General features: G+C 49.6%; 1 protein-coding gene and 1 long non-coding RNA gene across 6 annotated transcripts; one reads left to right on the top strand and one right to left on the bottom strand.

Moving 5' to 3' along the window:
- Positions 1 to 486: 486 nt before the first annotated feature.
- Positions 487 to 5,725, top strand: LOC123771535 (uncharacterized). The gene is made up of 3 exons (XR_006774515.2): positions 487 to 852; positions 5,086 to 5,211; positions 5,522 to 5,725. It is a non-coding gene; the product is annotated as an uncharacterized lncRNA (long non-coding RNA).
- On the bottom strand, positions 1,109 to 25,405 carry LOC123771543 (protein Asterix-like). 5 transcript variants are annotated; one of them, XR_006774518.2, is made up of 4 exons: positions 25,298 to 25,405; positions 7,879 to 7,987; positions 5,108 to 5,205; positions 1,109 to 2,862 (listed from the first exon to the last, which is right to left on the bottom strand). XR_006774518.2 is itself a non-coding variant. In XM_069324391.1 (4 exons), the coding sequence occupies exons 1-4, from the start codon at positions 8,807 to 8,809 to the stop codon at positions 2,787 to 2,789; spliced, it is 294 nt and encodes a 97-aa protein (XP_069180492.1). In that variant the 5' UTR covers positions 8,810 to 11,530; the 3' UTR covers positions 1,109 to 2,786. The 5 variants fall into 5 exon arrangements, 1 of the variants encoding a protein (XP_069180492.1); XR_006774517.2 differs by lacking the exon at positions 25,298 to 25,405 and adding an exon at positions 11,537 to 11,958; XR_006774516.2 differs by lacking the exon at positions 25,298 to 25,405 and adding an exon at positions 11,666 to 11,956.
- Between the last annotated feature and the right edge of the window lie 226 nt (positions 25,406 to 25,631).

The raw sequence follows: 25,631 nt of genomic DNA, 5'->3' as shown, positions 1-25,631 counted from the left end.
TCCTCAAATAAAATAAGTTGCCTCAGCTTATAAGGTAAATAAAATAAGCATTTCTCAAATAAGTAGCTGCCTCACCTCACTGCCTTACTGCTACATAGCCTTCCCGGCATGGTGCCTTCTTTTGATAATTACTTGTTCCACACCCAAATTGTATAACAGGAAGAGGTCTTGGACCCCTACTTCCCTCTCTCTTTTTTAATAATCTATATAGTCATAATTATAGCTTTAAGTATTCAATGAATAAAGTTTTTGACATTTTTACCCTTTTTCTTACCTAACATCATTTGTGCAGCATATTTTTATTTTATGTCTCACCCAGATTTAATTTCAAAATAAAACCAAACTAAATAAATTAGAAATGGGTATGTATAGCTAAGGTACACCCTTACTACTAGGTGAACAGGGGCATTTGGTGATAGTAAATGATCCCATCAGGCAGGGCTCATCACCTTCTCTCATATTTCATGTTCACCAGTGTTTATTTACTTAATAACTACTGGTATAATATCTTGCTATTATAAAACTAATTCTACTATCATCAAACACATATTTACTTCAAGTTTCAAGCAGAGAATGCATATATAACTAACACGAAGGATTCCTCTTCACTAGATTCACCAGCTATAATATTTTGGTCATGTTCCAATATCATAAATCGATCCCAGTGTTATGTAGTAGAGAAAAAATTACTTATATCCAGTTTACGTAAAGCTACGAGTGGTCGAAACCACACTTAAATCCAGGAATGAACTTACGAAGGTTTTTCCACTTAGGGTAGTTAATTGAATACGGACGTAGCCGCCACGAAGGCGCCAAGACGGAAAACGCTCTTAGCTAAGAGGAAAAACCTTCGTAAGTACCTTCCTGAATCCGGCCCCAGGTCGTGTAACTTTTTGCACATCCTAGTCCATGGGTTAAGGTGCACATCTGTGGTTATCCACAACATTGGTTCGATCGTGCTGTCCTGCTCTAAAGATTATATCATTGATTTATCACATTGTGTACAATATCTTTATACATTTAATATTTTTTATGTTCGACATACAATACTGTGGTGTAAATACTTTCTAATGAAAGGATTCTAAATGGGAAATTGTAAACAACGCCACACCTTAGGGATGGCATGTGACAAAGCTTTATTGTACAGATTTTAATGGACAACAAGATCCACAGCATTCACCCTTTATTTGTGCACATGATAGGACATACATTTGTGCATAATTTGATGCAGAAATCCCATGGAAAAAGCACTGTTTGAATTTTTTAGTAATATTAATTTAAAATTATCAGTCTTGGAGGAATTCTGCATTATCTAGATGCCAAATTCATTGTACAGGTCACTGGCTATATTAAAATCCCTATCTTGGACCAGGTTCCCATGTAGTACAAAATCCACTGAATTTATATTCAATATAGTATTGTATAGTGAATATTCTTTGCTTGAGCCAGTGAGCCCAACCACCTTACTGATACATCTCAGCGTAATACTGTAATGGGAAGGAGAGATACTGTATACAGTATAGTAACGGGAGGAACACGCAGTCAACAAGATAGTACCTATAAAATCCTGATATACCATATAATTCAACATGACAAATGCACTATTGAAAGGAGAAGATAATTATATATTATGGTAAAAGGTTTACTATGAAATACAAAAGTACATATTTTACAATAATGCATATGGCCTGCATTAATATATATTTTATACACTAAGTATAGTACTGTATAAACTGTTATACATACTGTACTTACAACCTGTAACTATATTTTAGAAATTCTAAATTCTGATACAGTCAAAATAAGAAATTAAGGAATGATATGTTACCTTTGTAACCATAAAACAACAACTTTGCATAACTAAGCAAAATGGAAGAGGAGGCAGTCCTAAAAGAGGAATTAACAATTTACTGTAGAATCTGTCTTTATCCCCATGAACGCCCCTCTGATGGAGTAACCACAACTGAAACCTATTCAGGTAGCCCTATCTTAACATGCTCTTCTGATTTGTCCTCTTTCCTTTATGTCTAAGAATTATTAGCCAGCAGTAACTGGTTGGAGTTAATGTAATTTCATGATCAAAAAGATATTATGCAGTTGATGTCACCTCGAAGAAAACTATAAAATCAGTGCTAGTGACTGATAACTTTGCCTGTCATCCGATCAGGTGACAGCCTGGCTCTACTGAATGGACAGTACTGTACTGTACTGTACTCCAAAAGTCTTCCTTCCCCCATACTGACTGCCTACCATTCCACTCCCAATTCCCTTTCACTCTTCTATTTCTAACGTGGTGATCAAGTCTTCCTTTTATGTCTAATATGGAGGCTATCTACTGTACTAATGTGGTTGTCACTCGAGGATCAACTCGTATGGTACTTCATATTCCAGGATATTTCAAGCTTTGACCTTCATGCTATTGCCTTTTACACTGGCATGAATGACATGATAATGTTATGGGACAATACAAATTTGTCCATTTGTTAAAGAAAAAAAAAGACAAGCTGCTCACAAGAAACTTTTGGATGGGAAGTATAACACAAGAATTATATAGTGCAGGCTACACAAATTAAAAGATTAACAAACCAAGCCATTTTGTAACTCATGCACATCATCAAATGTTGGCACTGTTCCATATTGCACATCATAATACAAACCTGGCACCATTAGCTAGTTTATTAAAACTAAAATTGTCACTGTCATTCAGCAGTACAATTTTAATACAAGTATGGTGAGGCAATTATACATTTCCATTCAACCAAAAACAATCGATAATATAGAACTGTTTATATATTGGACCATGGAGGTGTCATTGGCTGTGGGTTTTGAAGGTAGGACATCACAACTGCAGAAATGGACAACCTGAAATGTTAATATAATTAGTAAATTATTTGTGACAAGCAAATAAAAGTATATTTGTTTAATTATGATAATTTACTTTGAAAATCAGAACTATTAGCCAGTAACAATGGGTTGGATTAATGTAATTTAAATTACATTCAATAACAAAAGACAATTATGCAAGTGTTGTCACCCTTAGGAAAATCATGAAGTCAATGCTATAGTGACTGACAAGTAAGCTCAGAAAACTACTGACAGGGCTCTCCCAAAAATAACAAATCAGAGCAAGAGAGATTGTTGAAACACAGGGAATACAGAGGACATACTCAGCACACAAACACAATAAAGTACATAAATTATTGGGACCATTTGAAGCTCCCAAAATGTACTCTGGAAAGGAGACAAGAGAGGTATCATGTACTGTATACATGGACTGAACTCCAGGTCCAAAATTTGCACAGTATTATAACATAGTGGAGCGAACAATATGGTAGGAAATGCAGAATAGCGCAAGTGAAGAAAAAATGTGCCACAGAAACAGTCATAGAACACTGTATGAATATCCAGGTCCAAAATTTGCACAATATTATAACAGATGCTATACCGATGATGATACTTTTCAAAACGCTTGTGCTCTCTAGAGTGGAGTACTGTTGCACAATGACAGCCCCTTTCAAAGCTGGAGAAATTGCTGACCTGGAGAGTGTGCAGAGATCCTTTACTGCTAGAATCCACTCAGTAAAACATCTAAACTATTGGGACCGACTAAAGAGCCTAAATCTGTACTCCCTTGAGCGCAGGCGGGAGAGATACATAATAATTTACACGTGGAAAATATTAGAGGGGCTGGTCTCAAACCTGCACACAGAAATAACATGACATGAGACCAGAAGACATGGAAGGATGTGCAGAATACCCCCGTTGAAAAGCGGAGGTGCAACAAGTACTCCGAGAGAGAACTCTATCAACATCAGAGGCCCGAGACTGTTCAACACGCTTCCGCTACACATAAGGGGCATAACTGGCCGACCCCTCACAGTGTTCAAGAGAGAACTGGATAAGCACCTCCAAAGGATACCTGATCAACCAGGCTGTGACTCATACGTCAGGCTGCGAGCAGCCGCGTCCAACAGCCTGGTTGATCAGTTCAGCAACCAAGAGGCCTGGTCGACGACCGGGCCGCGGGGACGCTAAGCCCCGGAAGCACCTCAAGGTAAGGTAAGGTAGTGGAGCGAACAATATGGTAGGAAATGCAGAATAGCGCAAGTGAAGAATAAAGGTGCCACAGGAACAATCATAGAACACTGTATGAATATCAAAGGACCACGGCTCCTTAATATCCTCACAGCAAATAAAATAAGTATGGCTGGAACAAAAGTATTTCTTCAAGAAAAAATTAGAGTTTCCTGCAAGAAGTGCTGGACTAACTAGATTGTAAGTGGGAATATGGCCCTGCAGGCCACTCCAAGCAACAGTCTACTGGACCAAGATCTTGCACGTCATGCCTGGCCCAGGCCAGGCTTGGAGAAAAGAAATCCCAGAACCCCCTTATCCAGGTACAAATCCAGATCCAGGTAATGAAATGCCCTTTTCAGACATGTAGTCAATCGCTCACCTCCCAGTCCTGTTCTCTTCCTTATAGAATATTTGGGGGTTCCATTTGGCTCAACAAGCGGGGATGGTAGGCTAGCTGGGACTTTAGGTGACCTGACCCACCATATGATGGTGGTCAGGCACATCATGGTTCAACCTGTCCTCTTGAAAATAACGTAGCTTTTCGTTCGAATGCATGCTATATCCAAAAATGAACGTAATTTGAAATGAAATTGGCTCACGAAAGTGACATACTGTCGCGTTTTCTCTAAGTCCTCTGGCTTACTTAGAAAGGTTAGGAGAGGAAACTTTCATTTAACGTTTTTCATAGCTTTTGAAACTTGGACAATTTCCTGCCCTCCTAACCTACGAGAGGACCCTTAACTTACTGTTTTGAAACAAAATCCAAAATTTATTTTAATTTTTTTATTTTTAAATTACGTCCATTTTCGGCCATATGGGCAAACGACCAAATTCAGACGTAATTTGTAAGAGGACACGTTGCACAGTTAGGGTACTTACCCCGTCGCAATGTTTATTTGCCTTAGTACACCAGGTTTTGGCCTTGTGTAAAGTAAAGTATATGTTAAAATGTGACATGCTATGAGGACAGGTTGTACCTTTATGGGTTTAGTAATATACAAATTTCAGAAGAAAACAAGATAAACCTTACATGAAGCTGCTAAGCATTTGTTTCGTATCGTCATTGACTCTCGAGTTGGCAAAGCTGATGCAGGAGCAGTATAGCGCAACCCAAGCACACCACTTCAACTGCAAGTAAGAAATAATGAGTTCACTATAGAGTATCATTTATAACAACGATGTCTAAAATTTATATAATCATAGTTTTAATAATACAGTATTTGGAGGATTAAAATTCATAAAGTGAGTAGAAATCACATTCCTCAATATATATAAGTATTATAAGATTGAAACCCTAAATAAGAAAATGATCCAAGATAAAGTCTGATATTATTTACTTAAAACATGTACTGTACAGTACTATATATGTGAAAATTAAGCATTGAATACTGTATAATTAAACATCTTTTTCTGGTAGGCCCTTGATTTACCCATCTTCCACCAGATGACAGCCCTGAGGTTACCTGAGGTTTCAATCAACTTGCCTAAAAGGTCAACACTTCAAAAACGAAGGGTGAACAGGAGCACTGTCCAGAGCGAACGATGCACTAGAACCCCTACCCCAGCCAGGAACCAGGAGATATGGATCTACACATGGCCCAAAGCTGGATCCGAAGAACTCAACTGAAGCAGACTGAGGCTAAAATACTGCACTGACAGCTATCAAAGATTGATCTACTTTCCCTTCCCGCCCAACCACTTGGGCTAGACAGTAGAGCGAAGGCCCATTTTTTTGCAAGCCGGTTTTCAATCCCCGACTGTCCAAGTGGTTGGGCACAATTTCGTCCCCATGTCCCATCAAAAATCCTTATATTGATCCCTTCCAAATGCTACATAGTTATAATGATTTAGTGATTTCTCCTAATAATTCCCTTCCCTTTCCCTCCAGAAAGTAGAAAGGGTGTAAAAAGAGAGGCAAACCGCAAGGAATACAACTAAGAAGATTCCTGATGATCTAGAACTGCACGCTGGAAAGCACGACAGGCCGCATATAGTGTAAATATGCAACCACATCCCACAGCAGCAGCTCAAACAACTAGAGCAATGCTATCAAGGCAATCTTTGAAGACAACACAAATGGTGAAACCAGCTGGGAAGAACCCTGCTCTAAACATAATTACACCTGATCAACCAGGCTGTGACTCATACGTCAGGCTGCGAGCAGCCGCATCCAACAGCCTGGTTGATCAGTCCGGCAACCAGGAGGCCTGGTCGACGACCGGGCCGCGGGGACGCTAAGCCCCGGAAGCACCTCAAGGTAACACTGAGAAGAGCTCCAGAGTTGCACAAAAATGGAGACCCTATGCCAAATGGATCTAAAATTTGTGGTCCAACATGATCTATTACAGTATGTACTTATCATTTTGACAATGGCATATGATAGAGCAATCATTGGCAAACAATTCCATTTAAAAATCATAATTACAGTATATGACAATTATTGGTGGTCCCAACATAACATAATGACCAGGATTTACACAAACTCAACCATTCTTGACATAAATCCCAGTAAATTGAGGGTACCGGTAGTATAGTCGAGTTCGTTCTTGACTCGCAATCTAGAATTCTGGGTTCAAATCCCAGGCAAGATAGAAATGGCAGGTGTGTATCCTATCACCTAATGTACCTGTTCACCTAGCAGGAAATAGGTACCCAAAAGTCAGTCAGCTTATTGTGGGGTTGCATACTGGGGAGGGTCAGTAATTAGACCCTAGGGATAGGGGGGAAAGGGGGGGGGGGGAACCTGGATACAAACCTAACATGTACTGTATGTATAACCTGGCTGCCAGTCCTCCAACACAATGAATTATTATTATTAATAAATTATTCGCAAAAAATTCTTTTATGATGCGTCTTGATTATGGCATATGATACTGATCACGGATAATTTGGTATTAAAATTATAGATGTACACACACACAACTTTATTGAAACCAAACATTCAAAAGGAGAGAACTTTTTCACCAAGCTTGAGAGAGGAAATGAGGAAGGGATAGTCTCACACCCTCCCTCCCTCTTCCCCCATGCCCAGCATTCAGCCGACTGCTGTTGCTTTGTCACACTTTTGGCTCACTTCACGCTCATGCCATAAATTTTTCAGTAAAGTGAAAATGTATTTTGACTTAATTACAATCTTCGGCACAATAATTACCGAATAATGGACATCCATGTTAGTCACAAGGGTTGAGTTGACGGTTCTCCAACCTCCTATCAATTAAAAAACTAGAAAGATCAGACCTATGTGACAGGTATTGAAGTATTATTAGTGTGACTCCAACTGTACACACAGAAGATGATGCAAGGCACCAACATGGCACACGAGTCAGAATCAGACATAACACACACTAAAATACCCAGCAACAGGCCTGGCCACGTGGACCGAGTCCCAAGCAGTACTGATGTAATGGCAACTCAAAAGGAGAAGCCCTGACTAGGACAACACCCAGAATCTTGAAAAATATTACTGGTGGGAATGGGTAATACAAACTAGCTACAAGGCAGAGAGTTGAGAAACTAAATCAGAATGAATGAACAGCTAAGGGCACACAAGATGGGTGCCTTAAACTGACAAGTGAAGCATGAATATAAACAATACAAAAAGCATGGCTCCCACAGAAAATGTTCCCATGAATGCCAACATCACTTACATACAATATACAGTAGTTCATAAAATATGAGTTGAAAACAAAACAAAACTGAGCAAGCTAGTGCCAGGATGAATAGGGATGATAGTGGTAGACAATAGGGATGATACCGTGGGCTTCAGAACAGACCCTATAATGCCAGAAACCCAAAACTTACTCTCATCATTAGACCACACATGCTGAAGATCATGCCTAGTACATTCATGTAGTCAGTAGTTGGATCTTCACCAGGGGCCCCTGGAGTCCCTTGTGCTGATGGTTTGTACCTGTCAATGGTCAAATTATATTATATTGCAGTTGGTATGTATAAAAATGTAATATTAATGTATTATTATTATTACTGTATCAGTAAGGTGTTATTGATCAAATAAGTAACATTAAAGCATGAGTGAGAAGGCAAATAAAATGAATTCAATAAACACAGGTTTTATAATTCTCTTTGCAAGAAGTGATTAGTTATGGAAAATCAGGAGGGAAGATGAGAGAACATATTACAAATACAAACAACAATGACGTTCAATAATTACTGTACACAAACCCTCACAAAAGTAACATTATTTGAAAAAAAAAATACAGCACTGAATGTAATGAAACACCATTTTCTGGGTGAGCCCAGAGGCTCCCTGGAGCCTACAAGGCTCTCCACAGAAAAGATTTTGAAAAGTTTTTTACTTGTATCGTACTTAAGTATGATTTCCCATTGGGACAAAGCCAGTTAGGTTTATCAAGGTCCCACTGTGACTTCCGGGCTACCAGGCAGACAACACGTCTGGATAAACCAGCGGCCTGAAAGACCACATATTTATATGGCCAATGTAAATAAGATACCTGAATAACATCGCCAGCTTAACTCACCACAGGAAGAACGTCGGCTGGACATGAACCCCCGAGCGCAGACAGCGAAGACGGCAGCGGCTATGACAACCTTCGTGGCTACATTGGGCAGACAAAACGTCTGGAGAAACCAGCGGCCTGGGGGGCCGCAGTAGGTTCCGGGCTACACCGGCAGACAACACGTCTGGATAAACCCGCGGCCAGAAAGGCCGTGTATTTAAAAGACCAATATAAATATAATACCTGTAGAACATCGTCGGCTTAACTCATCGCAGGAAGGACGTCTGCTTAACTCATCGCAGGAAGGACGTCGGCTTAACTCATCGCAGGAAGGACGTCGGCTTAACCCATCGCAGGAAGGACGTCGGCTTAACCCATCGCAGGAAGGACGTCGGCTTAACTCATCGCAGGAAGGACGTCGGCTTAACTCATCGCAGGAAGGACGTCGGCTTAACTCATCGCAGGAAGGACGTCGGCTTAACTCATCGCAGGAAGGACGTCGGCTTAACTCATCGCAGGAAGGACGTCGGCTTAACTCATCGCAGGAAGGACATCGGCTTAACTCATTGCAGGAAGGACGTCGGCTTAACTCATCGCAGGAAGGACGTCGGCTTAACTCATCGCAGGAAGGATGTCGGCTGGGGAGCAGCCCCTGAACGCAGTCAGCTAAGACGGCAGCGGCTGTCAACCTTCCTGGCTACGTTGGGCAGACTAAACGTCTGAATAAACCAGCGGCCTGGGAAGCAGCAGATATCTTCTGGGCTACACTGAGCAGACAATACGTCTGATAACCAGCGGCCTGGGAGGCCGCAGTATATTAATTCCGGGCTACACCGAGCAGACAATACGTCTGATAACCAGCGTCCTGGGAGGCCACACATGTCTGGATAAGCCAGCAGCCGGGAGGGTGCAGATTCTTCTGGGCTACACCGGGCAGACAAAACGACTGTAAAAACGTTTACTGGTACTGGTAAACGAAACTGGTACTGTCTAGCGTCAGTACTTAATAACTTTGACAAAGTCAAGGAAACAAGTATAAAGGTAAAACAGTAAGTAAAATGACATGCACTTAGGCAATGCATAATTAGTAATAAATTGCTGATGGAACTAATCAATACGAGTCCGAGATAAACTTAAAGGGAGAGGCATGAGGCCCGAAGACAGCATCTAGGACATCCTAGCTGACTTTACTTAAAGGTGAAGCATAAGTTAAACAATTGTAAACCAGTAAAGTAAAACATGCAGCAAGGGCAAAGTAAAATGCAGGACATTTGCTGAGGAAACTAAACATAAATGCAGGGCCAGAAGAAACTTAAAGCAAGAGGCAAGGGCCCGATCCCGACAACTATCACATCCTAGCTGACTTTACATAATAACTTAAAGGCAAAGCAGAGGTTAAACAAACGAATGTAAAACCAGCAAAGAAACTAGCAGCTTGACACTGCATAAAATTCATTAATAAATTAAGGAAACTTATGGAAAACAAGTCCATAAAACTTAAAGCTAGAGGCCGGAGGCCTGTGACACAGCAGCTAGCATAACCTAGCTGACTTTACATAATAACTTAAAGGCAATAGCAAAAGTTAAACAAACAAATGTAAAACCAGCTAAAGAAAACATGCAGCTTGACACTGCATAAAATTCATTAATAAAGGAAAGTTATGGAAAAACAAGTCCATGAAACAAAGCTAGGAGCCAGAGGCCTGAGACACTGCAGCTAGCCTAACCTAGCCGACTTTACCTAATAACTTATAGGCAAGCAAAGTTACACAAACCTAAGTGTAAAACCTGCAAAAGAAAACATGCAGCTTGACACTGCATTAAATTCAATAATAAATTAAGGAAACTTATGGAAAACACAAGTCCAAGAAAATTTAAAGCTAGAGGCCGGAGGCCTGAGACACAGCAGCTAGCATAACCTAGCTGACTTTACCTAATAACTTATAGGCAAAGGCCAAAAGTTAAAACAACCTAAATGTAAAACCAGCTAAAGAAACACGCAGCTTGACACTGGAAACATGCAGCTTAACACTGCATAAATTTCAGTAGTAAATTAAGGAAACTTGTGGGAAAAACAAGTCCACGAAAACAAAGCTAGGGGCCAGAGGCCTGTGACACAGCAGCTTGCCTAACCTAGCTAACTTTACCTACTAACTTAAAGGCAATGACCAGAAGTTAAAACAAACCTAAATTTAAATCCGGCTAAAGAAACATGCAGCTTAACACTGCATAAATTTCAGTAGTAAATTAAGGAAACTCGTGGGAAAACAGGTCCATGAAAACAAAGCTAGGGGCCAGAGGCCTGGCAGCAGCTAGCCTAACCTAGCTGACTTTCCCTAATAACTTAAAGGCAATAAGCTAAAGTTAAATAAAACTAAATTTACAATCTGCAAAAGAAACAGGGAGCTTGACACTGCAATAAATTCGTTAATAAGTTAAGGAAACTTATGGAAAAACTAGTCCATTAAACTTAAAGCTGGTGGCCAGAGGCCTGTGACTCGGCAGCTAGCCTAACCTAGCTGACTTTACCTAATAACTTATAGGCAAATAGCAAAAGTTAAAACAGACCTGAATGAAAAGCCTGCAAAAGAAACATGCAGCTTGCCACCATTAAATTCATTAATAAATTAAGGAACTTATGAAAATACAAATCCATGAAAATTAAAGCTAGGGGCGAAAGCAAAGGTAAAATTACAGTAAATATTGTAGCGTGAGGAAACACACCCTGACTAACAGTCAGACTGTAAGGAAGGACATATAAAGAACGTAAATAATAAATAACGGCATAACAGAAGTCGCCCCACAGCATACCTCACGTCGACTGGGTGGGGAGCTTAAGGACAGGGCTGAGCAGATGGGGAAGGAGAGGGTAGGGGTGGACAGGCCTCCTCCCGAGTGTGGTTCAAATAACAGCCACCTACTGGAGAAAAACCCAGTGCCCCATAACACCGAGGGTCACCTTCCCCTCTATACCACTGCACCTGCATTTGGTCACCAACGCTGAACCAACAGGCGTGCTTCAGGGCGCGCGCGCCAACAAAGAGACAAACACTGGTCTGACGCGCCAACACAAACACTGGTCCCGCGCGCCAACAAAACACAAAAACTACCTTAAATGTTGAGAAGGGCAGGACGCCCCTAACGGGTCGCTCCGAGTCGTTGTCGCGAGGAACTGTTGTAGGGTCCATGCTGTGAGAACAGTTGAGCGGGCTAAACTTCTGTGTTTACGACTCGCTGAGCAGCAGTGAGTTTTGCGAGGGCAGCGGCGAGGGCAGGCGGAGTGAGGCGGAGCCCCGTTGTGCGCCCGTATTTATGCGGCCCCAAACTGCCCGCGCAACGCCGCGGGACGCGCTGCGCAATTGTTTCTTTCTCCCCCGCCAGAAACATCCCCGCTTGTGTTGCAAGCAGTGACCATATCAAGGTCCCCTCTAGGCCAACTACTAGTCTTTCCCAAGATGCAACCAACAATAGTTGCCCAACTCCTAGGTACTTATTTACCGCTAGGTGAACACAGGCATCGGGCAAAAGCAAACGTGCCAAATGTCCCTGTCCTGCGGCAGAAATCAATCCCGAACGTTTCAATTGCGAGCTGACTGTGTTGACCACTACACTACAGTATTTTGAGGTTATCTTGAGACGATTTCGGGGCTTAGCATCCCCGTGGCCCAATCCTCGACCAGGCCTCCTTTTTGTTACACCCCCCCAGGAAGCAGCCAGTAGCAGCTGTCTAACTCTCAGGTACTTATTTACTGCTAGGTAACAGGGGCATCAGGGTGAAAGAAACTCTGCCCATTTGTTTCCACCTCCACTGGGGATCAAACCCGGAACCTTAGGAATACAAATCCGGAGCGCTGTCCACTCAGCCGTTAGGCCCCCTGACACTACAATATTATTCACTACAATGGGTTATTTGTACAAATGAATCGCCATTATCTGTACATTCTTGTAAAGCCACTAACATGCATAGCATTTTAGGCAAATCTTAAAGCTAACGCAAAATTTGCAGTGAATTTTAAATTATTGTACAAGGGAAACAGTTAATCTTAAGAGAACAAATCTACAAGGGGCCGTGACGAGGATTCGAACTTGCGTCCAAGAGCATCCCAGACGCTGCCTTAATCGACTGAGCTATGACATGGTATAAGAATTGCAACCAGAAATTCGATCTTCTGAATTTACTTGGATCCTGCAGCCTCTCCGAGAGACAAACCAGGATTTTACACAACTCCCCCCATGCACTCGAGCTATGTCAATAGGCCGTTCTACCTCTTCGCCCTTACTTCATTATACACAGAAATCACAATAGCGTGACATCTAAGCTAAGCTAATTGTTAAGCGAGAGGTAAGGTAGTAATAAGGGTGATGAGAAATTATGTTGATGGAGTGCATTTGTAGATAGTATAGCACTAGATGAGTAATTAGCACAATGTGGGATACTAAAGTGAAGACATTGGGTTAGGAAATTCCATACATTTGGTCTCTCTATATAGACCTACATAGAGAATCTTAGATATATTTCAGCAGTGATGTTCATGCAGAACATCACAAACATTCTTATTTCATACAATTCGGAAGTTTAAAATCTGAGTTAGTATTAAGGAACAGAGCTTTGCAAGTGTTTATAATGTGAAGAGAATGAAGAGTACGGATTAAATGTTTAGTATGTCCAGGGGTTTGAGCAAAGAGGCTGTATGTTGTCTGAAAACAGAATTTATTATAGTTGAGGGTATCACAGTGTAATCAACTCTCATACCAGGAACAGTTGAGGGCCACAGCACTAACACCACTTCAAACCAGACATGACTTAGCAGACCTCACTGAAATTTTAAAATACTGAACAATTTGGAGGATGTTGATCCAGATAATGTCTTATAAAAGCTCAACAAACCACAACATAGGACTGAAAACAAGAGATGCCTTTTACCCCCATACGGTTATAAACCCATGGAACTGCCTACCTGCCAAACATAATTGCCCAAACTCTTACATTTTAAAATCCAACTGGAAAAAAATAATCAAGGCAAATGAGGGGACTTTGGACAAGCTTTTCTGTTCTCGTTGAGGCCACTAATACGTTAGTGGCCCTCAGGTAAAGTCAGGTAAAAATTGGTTGCCTTCCCCCTTGACTCCCAATTGGGGATCCTGGGTTCAATTCCCAGTCAGGACAGATATGGCTGGGCACATTTCCTTTCACCTAATTCTTCTGTTCACCTAGCAGTAAACAGGTACTCGGAAATTAAACAACTGTTGTGGGTAGGATGATATAAATACTGTACTTTGTAAAGAAAACCAGATACAGTACTATAATAACAAAATATATTTAAATTAAGATTATAGTGCATTTTAAAATCTGGTTATGTGGTCACTGATAGGGAGTTTCCATAAATACGTAGCTAACATGAAACTGGCCGCTAACAGTTTCATGTCAATGGCTGTTTCGGCCAGCTGCATTTAGTTCAATAAACATTTCTGTATATTACCTGTTGATGGTTTTAACAGTTCTTCACACACAGCCTGGCCTTTATACGGGTCATGAAAGGTCTACCAGAACCTAGTGAGTTACTTGAAACACCTAACATTTTTATGCAAACTTTGTACAAAATTATTAATTACTACTATACACTGATTTTCCAACTATTGGAAAACAACAGTTGTGTTAGTCCTACATTGCTTTTTTATCACTAGTAAAACGGTCTGTAATAATGTGTCACCCTGTACACATGACTGTTCACCAATGGATTGGAAAATTTACCTAACCTTACCCAGGCTAACTCAAACCAACCAAGCCTAACGCAGCCTAATCTTGGCTAATACATCCTAACGTATCAAACTTTATGGATGGTACTTTTTGGACATGAAATAATTCGACGATGCTCGTTTTCCCGTTTGTTAAAACCGTATACACTATACTGTTATGATAGGATGTATTAGCTTAGGTTAAGCTGTACTGGACTCCATTGGTTTGGGTTAGGTTGATTCTTGGTTTGGTTAGTTTAGGTTGGGTTGAGCTAGGTTATCTTGAGATGATTTCGGGGCTTAGCGTCCCCGCGGCCCGGTCCTCGATCAGGCCTCCTTTTTTGTTACACCCCCACCAGGAAGCAGCCCGTAGCAACTGTCTAACTCCCAGGTACCTATTTACTGCTAGGTAACAGGGGCATCAGGATGAAAAACATTTTGCCCATTTGTCTCTGCCTTCACCGGGGATCGAACCCGGAAACCCTAGGTTAGATAGGTTTTAACATTTGTTTGCGAGTCACCGAGCCTGACCGAGAGCCAACCCTAAGCCCTACCAAGAACCCACCCCCAAGCCCTACCAAGAACCCACCCGAAGCCGGACAGACACCCACCTGGAGCCCGAACAGTCACCCACCCGGAGCCCGACCAGTCAAACACCCGGAGCCCGCCAGTTTAGTAAACCGGAGCCCGCCAGTTAAGTGAACCGGAGCCCGCCAGTTGAGTGAACTGGAACCCGTCAGTTGAGTACCTGGAGCCCGCCCCGAGCCCTACCGAGAACCCATCCCGATCCCTACAGAGAACCCGCCCCGAGCCCTACCAAGAACCCACCCCGAGCCCTACAGAGAACCCACCCTGAGCCCAACCAAGAACCTACCCCGAGCCCTACAGAGGTACCCCAAGCCCGAGAGCCTATCCCGATCCCGAAAGAGCCCACCCTGAGCCTGACCGGGAGCCAACCCCAAACCCTACCAAGAACCCACCCCCAAGCCCTACCAAGAACCCACCCCCAAGCTCTACCAAGAACCCACCCCCAAGCCCTATCAAGAACCCACCCCCAAGCCCTATCAAGAACCCACCCCCAAGCCCTACCAAGAACCCAGCCCCAATACCTACCAAGAACCCACCCGAAGCCGGACAGACACCCACCTGGAGCCCGAACAGTCACCCACCCGGAGCCCGACCAGTCAAACACCCGGAGCCCGCCAGTTTAGTAAACCGGAGCCCGCCAGTTGAGTGAACCGGAGCCCGCCAGTTGAGTGAACTGGAACCCGTCAGTTGAGTACCTGGAGCCTGCCCCAAGCCCGACCGAGAACCCACCCAGAGCCCTAACGAGAACCTACCCTGATTCCTACAGAGAACCCACCCCGAGTCCTATCAAGAACCCACTCTGAGCCCTACAGAGAGCCCACCCTGAGCCTGACCAAGAACCTACCCTGAGCCCTACAGAGGTAACCCAAGCCCGAGAGCCCATCCCGAACCCGAAAGAGCCCACCCCGAGCCTGACCGAGAGCCAACCCTAAGCCCTACCAAGAACCCAAGCCCTACCAAGAACCCACCCCCAAGCCCTACCAAGAACCCACCCCCAAGCCCTACCAAGAACCCACCCCCAAGCCCTACCAAGAACCCACCCGAAGCCGCACAGACACCCATCTGGAGCCCGAACAGTCACCCACCCGGAGCCCGACCAGTCAAACACCCGGAGCCCGCCAGTTTAGTAAACCGGAGCCCGCCAGTTGAGTGAACCGGAGCCCGCCAGTTGAGTGAACTGGAACCCATCAGTTGAGTACCTGGAGCCCGCCCCGAGCCCTACCGAGAACCCACCCTGAGCCCGACCAAGAACCTACCCCGAGCCCTACAGAGGTTCCCCAAGCCCGAGAGCCTATCCCGATCCCGAAAGAGCCCACCCCGAGCCCTACCGAGAACCCACCCCCCAAGCCCTACCAAGAACCCACCCCCCAAGCCCTACCGAGAACCCACCCCCCAAGCCCTACCGAGAACCCAGCCCCAAGCCCTACCGAGAACCCAGCCCCAAGCCCTACCGAGAACCCAGCCCCAAGCCCTACCGAGAACCCAGCCCCAAGCCCTACCGAGAACCCAGCCCCAAGCCCTACCGAGAACCCACCCGAAGCTGGACAGACACCCACCTGGAGCCCGAACAGTCACCCACCCGGAGCCCGACCAGTCAAACACCCGGAGCCCGCCAGTTTAGTAAACCGGAGCCCGCCAGTTGAGTGAACCGGAGCCCGCCAGTTGTGTGAACTGGAACCCGTCAGTTGAGTACCTGGAGCCCGCCCCGAGCCAGACCGAGAACCCACCCAGAGCCCTACCGAGAACCCAACCTGATCCCTACAGAGAACCCACCCCTAGTCCTACCATGAAAACACCCTGAGCCCTACAGAGAACCTACCCTGGGCCTGACCAAGAACCTACCCCGAGCCCTACAGAGGTACCCCAAGCCCGAGAGCCCATCCCGAACCCGAAAGAGCCCACCCTGAGCCTGACCGGGAGCCAACCCTAAGTCCTACCAAGAACCCACCCCGAAGCCCTACCAAGAACCCACCCCCAAGCCCTACCAAGAACCCACCCCCAAGCCCTACCAAGAACCCACCCCCAAGCCCTACCAAGAACCCTGCCCTAATACCTACCAAGAACCCACCCCAAGCCCTACCAAGAACCCACCCGAAGCTGGACAGACACCCACCTGGAGCCCGAACAGTCACCCACCCGGAGCCCGACCAGTCAAACACCCGGAGCCCGCCAGTTTAGTAAACCGGAGCCCGCCAGTTGAGTGAACCGGAGCCCGCCAGTTGAGTGAACTGGAACCCGTCAGTTGAGTACCTGGAGCCCGCCCCGAGCCCTACCGAGAACCCACCCTGAGCCCGACCAAGAACCTACCCCGAGCCCTACAGAGGTTCCCCAAGCCCGAGAGCCTATCCCAATCCCGAAAGAGCCCACCCCGAGCCCTACCGAGAACCCACCCCCCAAGCCCTACCAAGAACCCACCCCCAAGCCCTACCGAGAACCCACTCCCCAAGCCCTACCGAGAACCCAGCCCCAAGCCCTACCGAGAACCCAGCCCCAAGCCCTACCGAGAACCCAGCCCCAAGCCCTACCGAGAACCCAGCCCCAAGCCCTACCGAGAACTCAGCCCCAAGCCCTACCGAGAACTCAGCCCCAAGCCCTACCGAGAACCCACCCCCAAGCCCTACCGAGAACCCACCCCAAGCCCTACCGAGAACCCTCCCGAAGCTGGACAGACACCCACCTGGAGCCCGAACAGTCACCCACCCGGAGCCCGACCAGTCAAACACCCGGAGCCCGCCAGTTTAGTAAACCGGAGCCCGCCAGTTGAGTGAACCGGAGCCCGCCAGTTGTGTGAACTGGAACCCGTCAGTTGAGTACCTGGAGCCCGCCCCGAGCCCGACCGAAAACCCACCCAGAGCCCTACCGAGAACCCAACCTGATCCCTACAGAGAACCCACCCCTAGTCCTACCATGAAAACACCCTGAGCCCTACAGAGAACCCACCCTGGGCCTGACCAAGAACCTACCCCGAGCCCTACAGAGGTACCCCAAGCCCGAGAGCCCATCCCGAACCCGAAAGAGCCCACCCTGAGCCTGACCGGGAGCCAACCCTAAGTCCTACCAAGAACCCACCCCGAAGCCCTACCAAGAACATACCCGAAGCCGGACAGACACCCACCTGGAGCCCGAACAGTCACCCACCCGGAGCCCGACCAGTCAAACACCCGGAGCCCGCCAGTTTAATAAACCGGAGCCCGCCAGTTGAGTGAACCGGAGCCCGCCAGTTGAGTGAACTGGAACCCGTCAGTTGAGTACCTGGAGCCCGCCCCGAGCCCTACCGAGAACCCACCCTGAGCCCGACCAAGAACCTACCCCGAGCCCTACAGAGGTTCCCCAAGCCCGAGAGCCTATCCCGATCCCGAAAGAGCCCACCCCGAGCCCTACCGAGAACCCACCCCCCAAGCCCTACCAAGAACCCACCCCCCAAGCCCTACCGAGAACCCACTCCCCAAGCCCTACCGAGAACCCACTCCCCAAGCCCTACCGAGAACCCACTCCCCAAGCCCTTCCGAGAACCAAGCCCCAAGCCCTACCGAGAACCCAGCCCCAAGCCCTACCGAGAACCCAGCCCCAAGCCCTACCGAGAACTCAGCCCCAAGCCCTACCGAGAACTCAGCCCCAAGCCCTACCGAGAACTCGGCCCCAAGCCCTACCGAGAACCCACCCCCAAGCCGTACCGAGAACCCACCCCCAAGCCCTACCGAGAACCCACCCGAAGCCGGACAGACACCCACCTGGAGCCCGAACAGTCACCCACCCGGAGCCCGACCAGTCAAACACCCGGAGCCCGCCAGTTTAATATACCGGAGCCCGCCAGTTGAGTGAACCGGAGCCCGCCAGTTGAGTGAACTGGAACCCGTCAGTTGAGTACCTGGAGCCCGCCCCGAGCCCTACCGAGAACCCACCCCGAGCCCTATCAAGAACCCACCCCGAGCCCTACAGAGAACCCAACCCCCCCGAGCCCTACCAAGAACCCACACCCCCCCCCTGAGTCCTACCAAGAACCCACACCCCCCCCGAGCCCTACCAAGAACCCACACCCCCCGAGCCCTACCAAGAACCCACACCCCCCCCCAAGCCCTACCAAGAACCCACACCTCCCCGAGCCCTACCAAGAACCCACACCCCCCCGAGCCCTACCAAGAACCCACACCCCCCCGAGCCCTACCAAGAACCCACACCCCCCCAAGCCCTACCAAGAACCCACCCGAAGCTGGACAGACACCCACCTGGAGCCCGAACAGTCACCCACCCGGAGCCCGACCAGTCAAACACCCGGAGCCCGCCAGTTTAGTAAACCGGAGCCCGCCAGTTGAGTGAACCGGAGCCCGCCAGTTGAGTGAACTGGAACCCGTCAGTTGAGTACCTGGAGCCTGCCCCGAGCCCTACCGAGAACCCACCCTGAGCCCGACCAAGAACCTACCCCGAGCCCTACAGAGGTTCCCCAAGCCCGAGAGCCTATCCCGATCCCGAAAGAGCCCACCCCGAGCCCTACCGAGAACCCACCCCCCAAGCCCTACCAAGAACCCACCCCCCAAGCCCTACCGAGAACCCACCCCCCAAGCCCTACCGAGAACCCAGCCCCAAGCCCTACCGAGAACCCAGCCCCAAGCCCTACCGAGAACCCAGCCCCAAGCCCTACCGAGAACCCAGCCCCAAGCCCTACCGAGAACCCAGCCCCAAGCCCTACCGAGAACCCAGCCCCAAGCCCTACCGAGAACCCAGCCCCAAGCCCTACCGAGAACCCGGCCCCAAGCCCTACCGAGAACTCGGCCCCAAGCCCTACCGAGAACTCGGCCCCAAGCCCTACCGAGAACCCAACCCCAAGCCCTAGCGAGAACCCACCCCCAAGCCCTACCGAGAACCCACCCGAAGCCGGACAGACACCCACCTGGAGCCCGAACAGTCACCCACCCGGAGCCCGACCAGTCAAACACCCGGAGCCCGCCAGTTTAGTAAACCGGAGCCCGCCAGTTGAGTGAACCGGAGCCCGCCAGTTGTGTGAACTGGAACCCGTCAGTTGAGTACCTGGAGCCCGCCCCGAGCCTGACCGAGAACCCACCCAGAGCCCTACCGAGAACCCACCCTGATCCCTACAGAGAACCCACCCCTAGTCCTACCATGAAAACACCCTGAGCCCTACAGAGAACCCACCCTGGGCCTGACCAAGAACCTACCCCGAGCCCTACAGAGGTACCCCAAGCCCGAGAGCCCATCCCGAACCCGAAAGAGCCCACCCTGAGCCTGACCGGGAGCCAACCCTAAGTCCTACCAAGAACCCACCCCGAAGCCCTACCAAGAACATACCCGAAGCCGGACAGACACCCACCTGGAGCCCGAACAGTCACCCACCCGGAGCCCGACCAGTCAAACACCCGGAGCCCGCCAGTTTAATAAACCGGAGCCCGCCAGTTGAGTGAACCGGAGCCCGCCAGTTGTGTGAACTGGAACCCGTCAGTTGAGTACCTGGAGCCCGCCCCGAGCCCTACCGAGCCCTATCAAGAACCCACCCCGAGCCCTACAGAGAACCCAACCCCCCCGAGACCTACCAAGAACCCACACCCCCCCCGAGTCCTACCAAGAACCCACACCCCCCCCCAAGCCCTACCAAGAACCCACACCCCCCGAGCCCTACCAAGAACCCACACCCCCCCAAGCCCTACCAAGAACCCACACCTCCCCGAGCCCTACCAAGAACCCACACCCCCCCGAGCCCTACCAAGAACCCACACCCCCCCGAGCCCTACCAAGAACCCACACCCCCCCAAGCCCTACCAAGAACCCACCCGAAGCTGGACAGACACCCACCTGGAGCCCGAACAGTCACCCACCCGGAGCCCGACCAGTCAAACACCCGGAGCCCGCCAGTTTAGTAAACCGGAGCCCGCCAGTTGAGTGAACCGGAGCCCGCCAGTTGAGTGAACTGGAACCCGTCAGTTGAGTACCTGGAGCCTGCCCCGAGCCCTACTGAGAACCCACCCTGAGCCCGACCAAGAACCTACCCTGAGCCCTACAGAGGTTCCCCAAGCCCGAGAGCCTATCCCGATCCCGAAAGAGCCCACCCCGAGCCTGACCGGGAGCCAACCCCAAACCCTACCAAGAACCCACCCCCAAGCCCTACCAAGAACCCACCCCCAAGCCCTACCAAGAACCCACCCCTAAGCCCTACCAAGAACCCAGCCCTAATACCTACCAAGAACCCACCCCAAGCCCTACCAAGCACCCACCCGAAGCTGGACAGACACCCACCTGGAGCCCGAACAGTCACCCACCCGGAGCCCGACCAGTCAAACACCCGGAGCCCGCCAGTTTAGTAAACCGGAGCCCGCCAGTTGAGTGAACCGGAGCCCGCCAGTTGAGTGAACTGGAACCTGTCAGTTGAGTACCTGGAGCCCGCCCCGAGCCCTACCGAGAACCCACCCTGAGCCCGACCAAGAACCTACCCCGAGCCCTACAGAGGTTCCCCAAGCCCGAGAGCCTATCCCGAAAGAGCCCACCCCGAGCCCTACCGAGAACCCACCCCCCAAGCCCTACCAAGAACCCACCCCCCAAGCCCTACCGAGAACCCACCCCCCAAGCCCTACCGAGAACCCAGCCCCAAGCCCTACCGAGAACCCAGCCCCAAGCCCTACCGAGAACCCAGCCCCAAGCCCTACCGAGAACCCAGCCCCAAGCCCTACCGAGAACTCGGCCCCAAGCCCTACCGAGAACTCGGCCCCAAGCCCTACCGAGAACTCGGCCCCAAGCCCTACCGAGAACTCGGCCCCAAGCCCTACCGAGAACCCAACCCCAAGCCCTACCGAGAACCCAACCCCAAGCCCTAGCGAGAACCCACCCCCAAGCCCTACCGAGAACCCACCCGAAGCCGGACAGACACCCACCTGGAGCCCGAACAGTCACCCACCCGGAGCCCGACCAGTCAAACACCCGGAGCCCGCCAGTTTAGTAAACCGGAGCCCGCCAGTTGAGTGAACCGGAGCCCGCCAGTTGTGTGAACTGGAACCCGTCAGTTGAGTACCTGGAGCCCGCCCCGAGCCCGACCGAGAACCCACCCAGAGCCCTACCGAGAACCCACCCTGATCCCTACAGAGAACCTACCCCTAGTCCTACCATGAAAACACCCTGAGCCCTACAGAGAACCCACCCTGGGCCTGACCAAGAACCTACCCCGAGCCCTACAGAGGTACCCCAAGCCCGAGAGCCCATCCCGAACCCGAAAGAGCCCACCCTGAGCCTGACCGGGAGCCAACCCTAAGTCCTACCAAGAACCCACCCCGAAGCCCTACCAAGAACATACCCGAAGCCGGACAGACACCCACCTGGAGCCCGAACAGTCACCCACCCGGAGCCCGACCAGTCAAACACCCGGAGCCCGCCAGTTTAATAAACCGGAGCCCGCCAGTTGAGTGAACCGGAGCCCGCCAGTTGTGTGAACTGGAACCCGTCAGTTGAGTACCTGGAGCCCGCCCCGAGCCCTACCGAGCCCTATCAAGAACCCACCCCGAGCCCTACAGAGAACCCAACCCCCCCGAGACCTACCAAGAACCCACACCCCCCCGAGCCCTACCAAGAACCCACACCCCCCGAGCCCTACCAAGAACCCACACCCCCCGAGCCCTACCAAGAACCCACACCCCCCGAGCCCTACCAAGAACCCACACCCCCCCCCCGAGCCCTACCAAGAACCCACACCCCCCCGAGCCCTACCAAGAACCCACACCCCCCCGAGCCCTACCAAGAACCCACACCCCCCCGAGCCCTACCAAGTACCCACACCCCTCCAAGCCCTACCAAATACCCACACCCCCCAAGCCCTACCCAGAACCCACACCCCCCCAAGCCCTACCAAGAACCCACAACCCCCATGCCCTACCAAGAACCCACACCCCCCTAAGCCCTACCAAGAACCCACACCCCCCCAAGCCCTACCAAGAACCCACACCCCCCCAAGCCCTACCAAGAACCCACACCCCCCCAAGCCCTACCAAGTACCCACACCCCCCCAAGCCCTACCAAGTACCCACACCCCCCAAGCCCTACCAAGAACCCAAACCCCCAAGCCCTACTAAGAACCCACCTGGAGCCCGAACAGTCACCCACCCAGAGCCCGCCAGTTGAGTACCTAAAGCCTGCCCGGAGCCCCGACCGACAACCCACCCCGGAGCCCCGACCGACAACCCACCCCGGAGCCCCGACCGACAACCCACCCCGGAGCCCCGACCGACAACCCACCCCGGAGCCCCGACCGACAACCCACCCCGGAGCCCCGACCGACAACCCAAACCGGAGCCCCGACCGACAACCCACCCCGGAGCCCCGACCGACAACCCACCCCGGAGCCCCGACCGACAACCCACCCCGGAGCCCCGACCGACAACCCACCCCGGAGCCCCGACCGACAACCCACCCCGGAGCCCCGACCGACAACCCACCCCGGAGCCCCGACCGACAACCCACCCCGGAGCCCCGACCGACAACCCACCCCGGAGCCCCGACCGACAACCCACCCCGGAGCCCCGACCGACAACCCACCCCGGGGCCCCGACCGACAACCCACCCCGGGGCCCCGACCGACAACCCACCCCGGGGCCCCGACCGACAACCCACCCCGGAGCCCCGACAGAGAACCCACTTGGGGCCCGACAGAGAACCCACTTGGGGCCCGACAGAGAACCCACCCAGGAGCCCCGACAGAGAACCCACTTGGGGCCCGACAGAGAACCCACTTGGGGCCCGACAGAGAACCCACTTGGGGCCCGACAGAGAACCCACTTGGGGCCCGACAGAGAACCCACTTGGGGCCCGACAGAGAACCCACTTGGGGCCCGACAGAGAACCCACTTGGGGCCCGACAGAGAACCCACTTGGGGCCCGACAGAGAACCCACTTGGGGCCCGACAGAGAACCCACTTGGGGCCCGACAGAGAACCCACTTGGGGCCCGACAGAGAACCCACTTGGGGCCCGACAGAGAACCCACTTGGGGCCCGACAGAGAACCCACTTGGGGCCCGACAGAGAACCCACTTGGGGCCCGACAGAGAACCCACTTGGGGCCCGACAGAGAACCCACTTGGGGTCCGACAGAGAACCCACTTGGGGCCCGACAGAGAACCCACTTGGAGCCCGACAGAGAACCCACTTGGAGCCCGACAGAGAACCCACTTGGATGCCGACAGAGAACCCACCCCGCGCCCAACCTTTCATGGAGAAAATTGAACACCAGGCGACAAAAATAATTGCAGAATGAGGTCTAGTTTCATACCATGAACGGTTGAGGGTCACAGGGCTAACAACACTGCAAACTAGGCATGCCAGGATGGATCTCACCGAAACTATTAAAATATCGACTTGAATCGACTTGAGAATGGTCCAGGACGGACCGAAACTCGTCGTCCCTTCAACTTCTAGTGTGTGGTCTGGTCAACATACTTCAGCCACGTTATTGTGACTCATCGCCTGCCTATTAAAATATTGAACAGTTTCGAAGATATGGATCCAGAGAACAACTTCAAAAGGTCAGATGGAACACAAACAAGGAACAACGGTTTCAAGTCCAACAAGCCGCAGTGTAGGACTGAAAACATAAGCTATATTTTCACCCACAGGGTTATAAACCCATGGAACCGCCTATCTGCTAAAGCAGTAAATAACAACACTTGAATTGTAAAATCCAATTTGAAAAAAAATCGGAACAAATGGGGGACCTGATCTGCTACCAGAAATTTTAGCCAAATATCCCCAGTCTGCTAACTGTAGGTAGTAACCGAGTGATTGTAACCTATCCACCCCTGCCCACTGGATGGGGGGCGGTGTGCAGGACAAACAAATTGTGACACTAGCTCTCCACATATGTCAGGTACTTAATTTAGAACCTGTACTTGAGGTCGATCTCGAACCCATTGTTGACGTGACGACTTATATTGAATTTTGTAACTAGCTCATCACGATTGTAACTTGCTTAGCTAAATGAATTGTGGGGTTCAGTCCCTGAGCCCATTATGTGCCTCTGTAACCCTTTCCACTACCGCCCAGCAGAGGTACAACAGGTACTCAGAGAGAACTATCAACATCAGAGGCCCGAGACTGTTCAACACGCTTCCACTACACATAAGGGGCATAACTGGCCGACCCCTCACAGTGTTCAAGAGAGAACTGGATAAGCACCTCCAAAGGATACCTGATCAACCAGGCTGTGACTCATACGTCAGGCTACGAGCAGCCGCGTCCAACAGCCTGGTTGATCAGTCCAGCAACCAGGAGGCCTGGTCGACGACCGGGCAAGATGGGTATGGGGTGCATAATAAACGAACTAAACTAACATTGATAGGCATTGTTCGAAGCAAACTCCATTATATTATATAATTCTATATACTGTGTATATATAAGATATAAATATGTCAAAAAGAATTATCACTCTTACCTGGAGCAATGTTGATGTCGGAAATCAGCGGTACATGTTGTCGCGTTGGCGGCAGCGACGTTACTGATCGAGCAGCTGAGCCTTCAACGACCAACCGCTGTTTGAACGCCATTTTGAAATTCCAGGCGTACTACCCGAAAAGTGCGTAAACTAGTATTTGCGTGCATTATAGGCCATTCCAAGAAACCTTATTGCTATGAATATCTTGTTATCTAACAAACGAATTATTTATGTTAATATTTTTAGCACATATGTTAAATTAGGCCATTTTTCATTTAGAGGGGGTATATATATATAGCTATTTACATTTTAAGTTTGAAAAATTACCGTACAA

This window comes from Procambarus clarkii, chromosome 14 (genome assembly GCF_040958095.1).
Source record: "Procambarus clarkii isolate CNS0578487 chromosome 14, FALCON_Pclarkii_2.0, whole genome shotgun sequence".
Lineage (NCBI taxonomy): Eukaryota > Metazoa > Arthropoda > Malacostraca > Decapoda > Cambaridae > Procambarus > Procambarus clarkii.
Note: the sequence above shows the minus strand (reverse complement) of the source record. Positions and strands in the feature narration are given on the sequence as shown.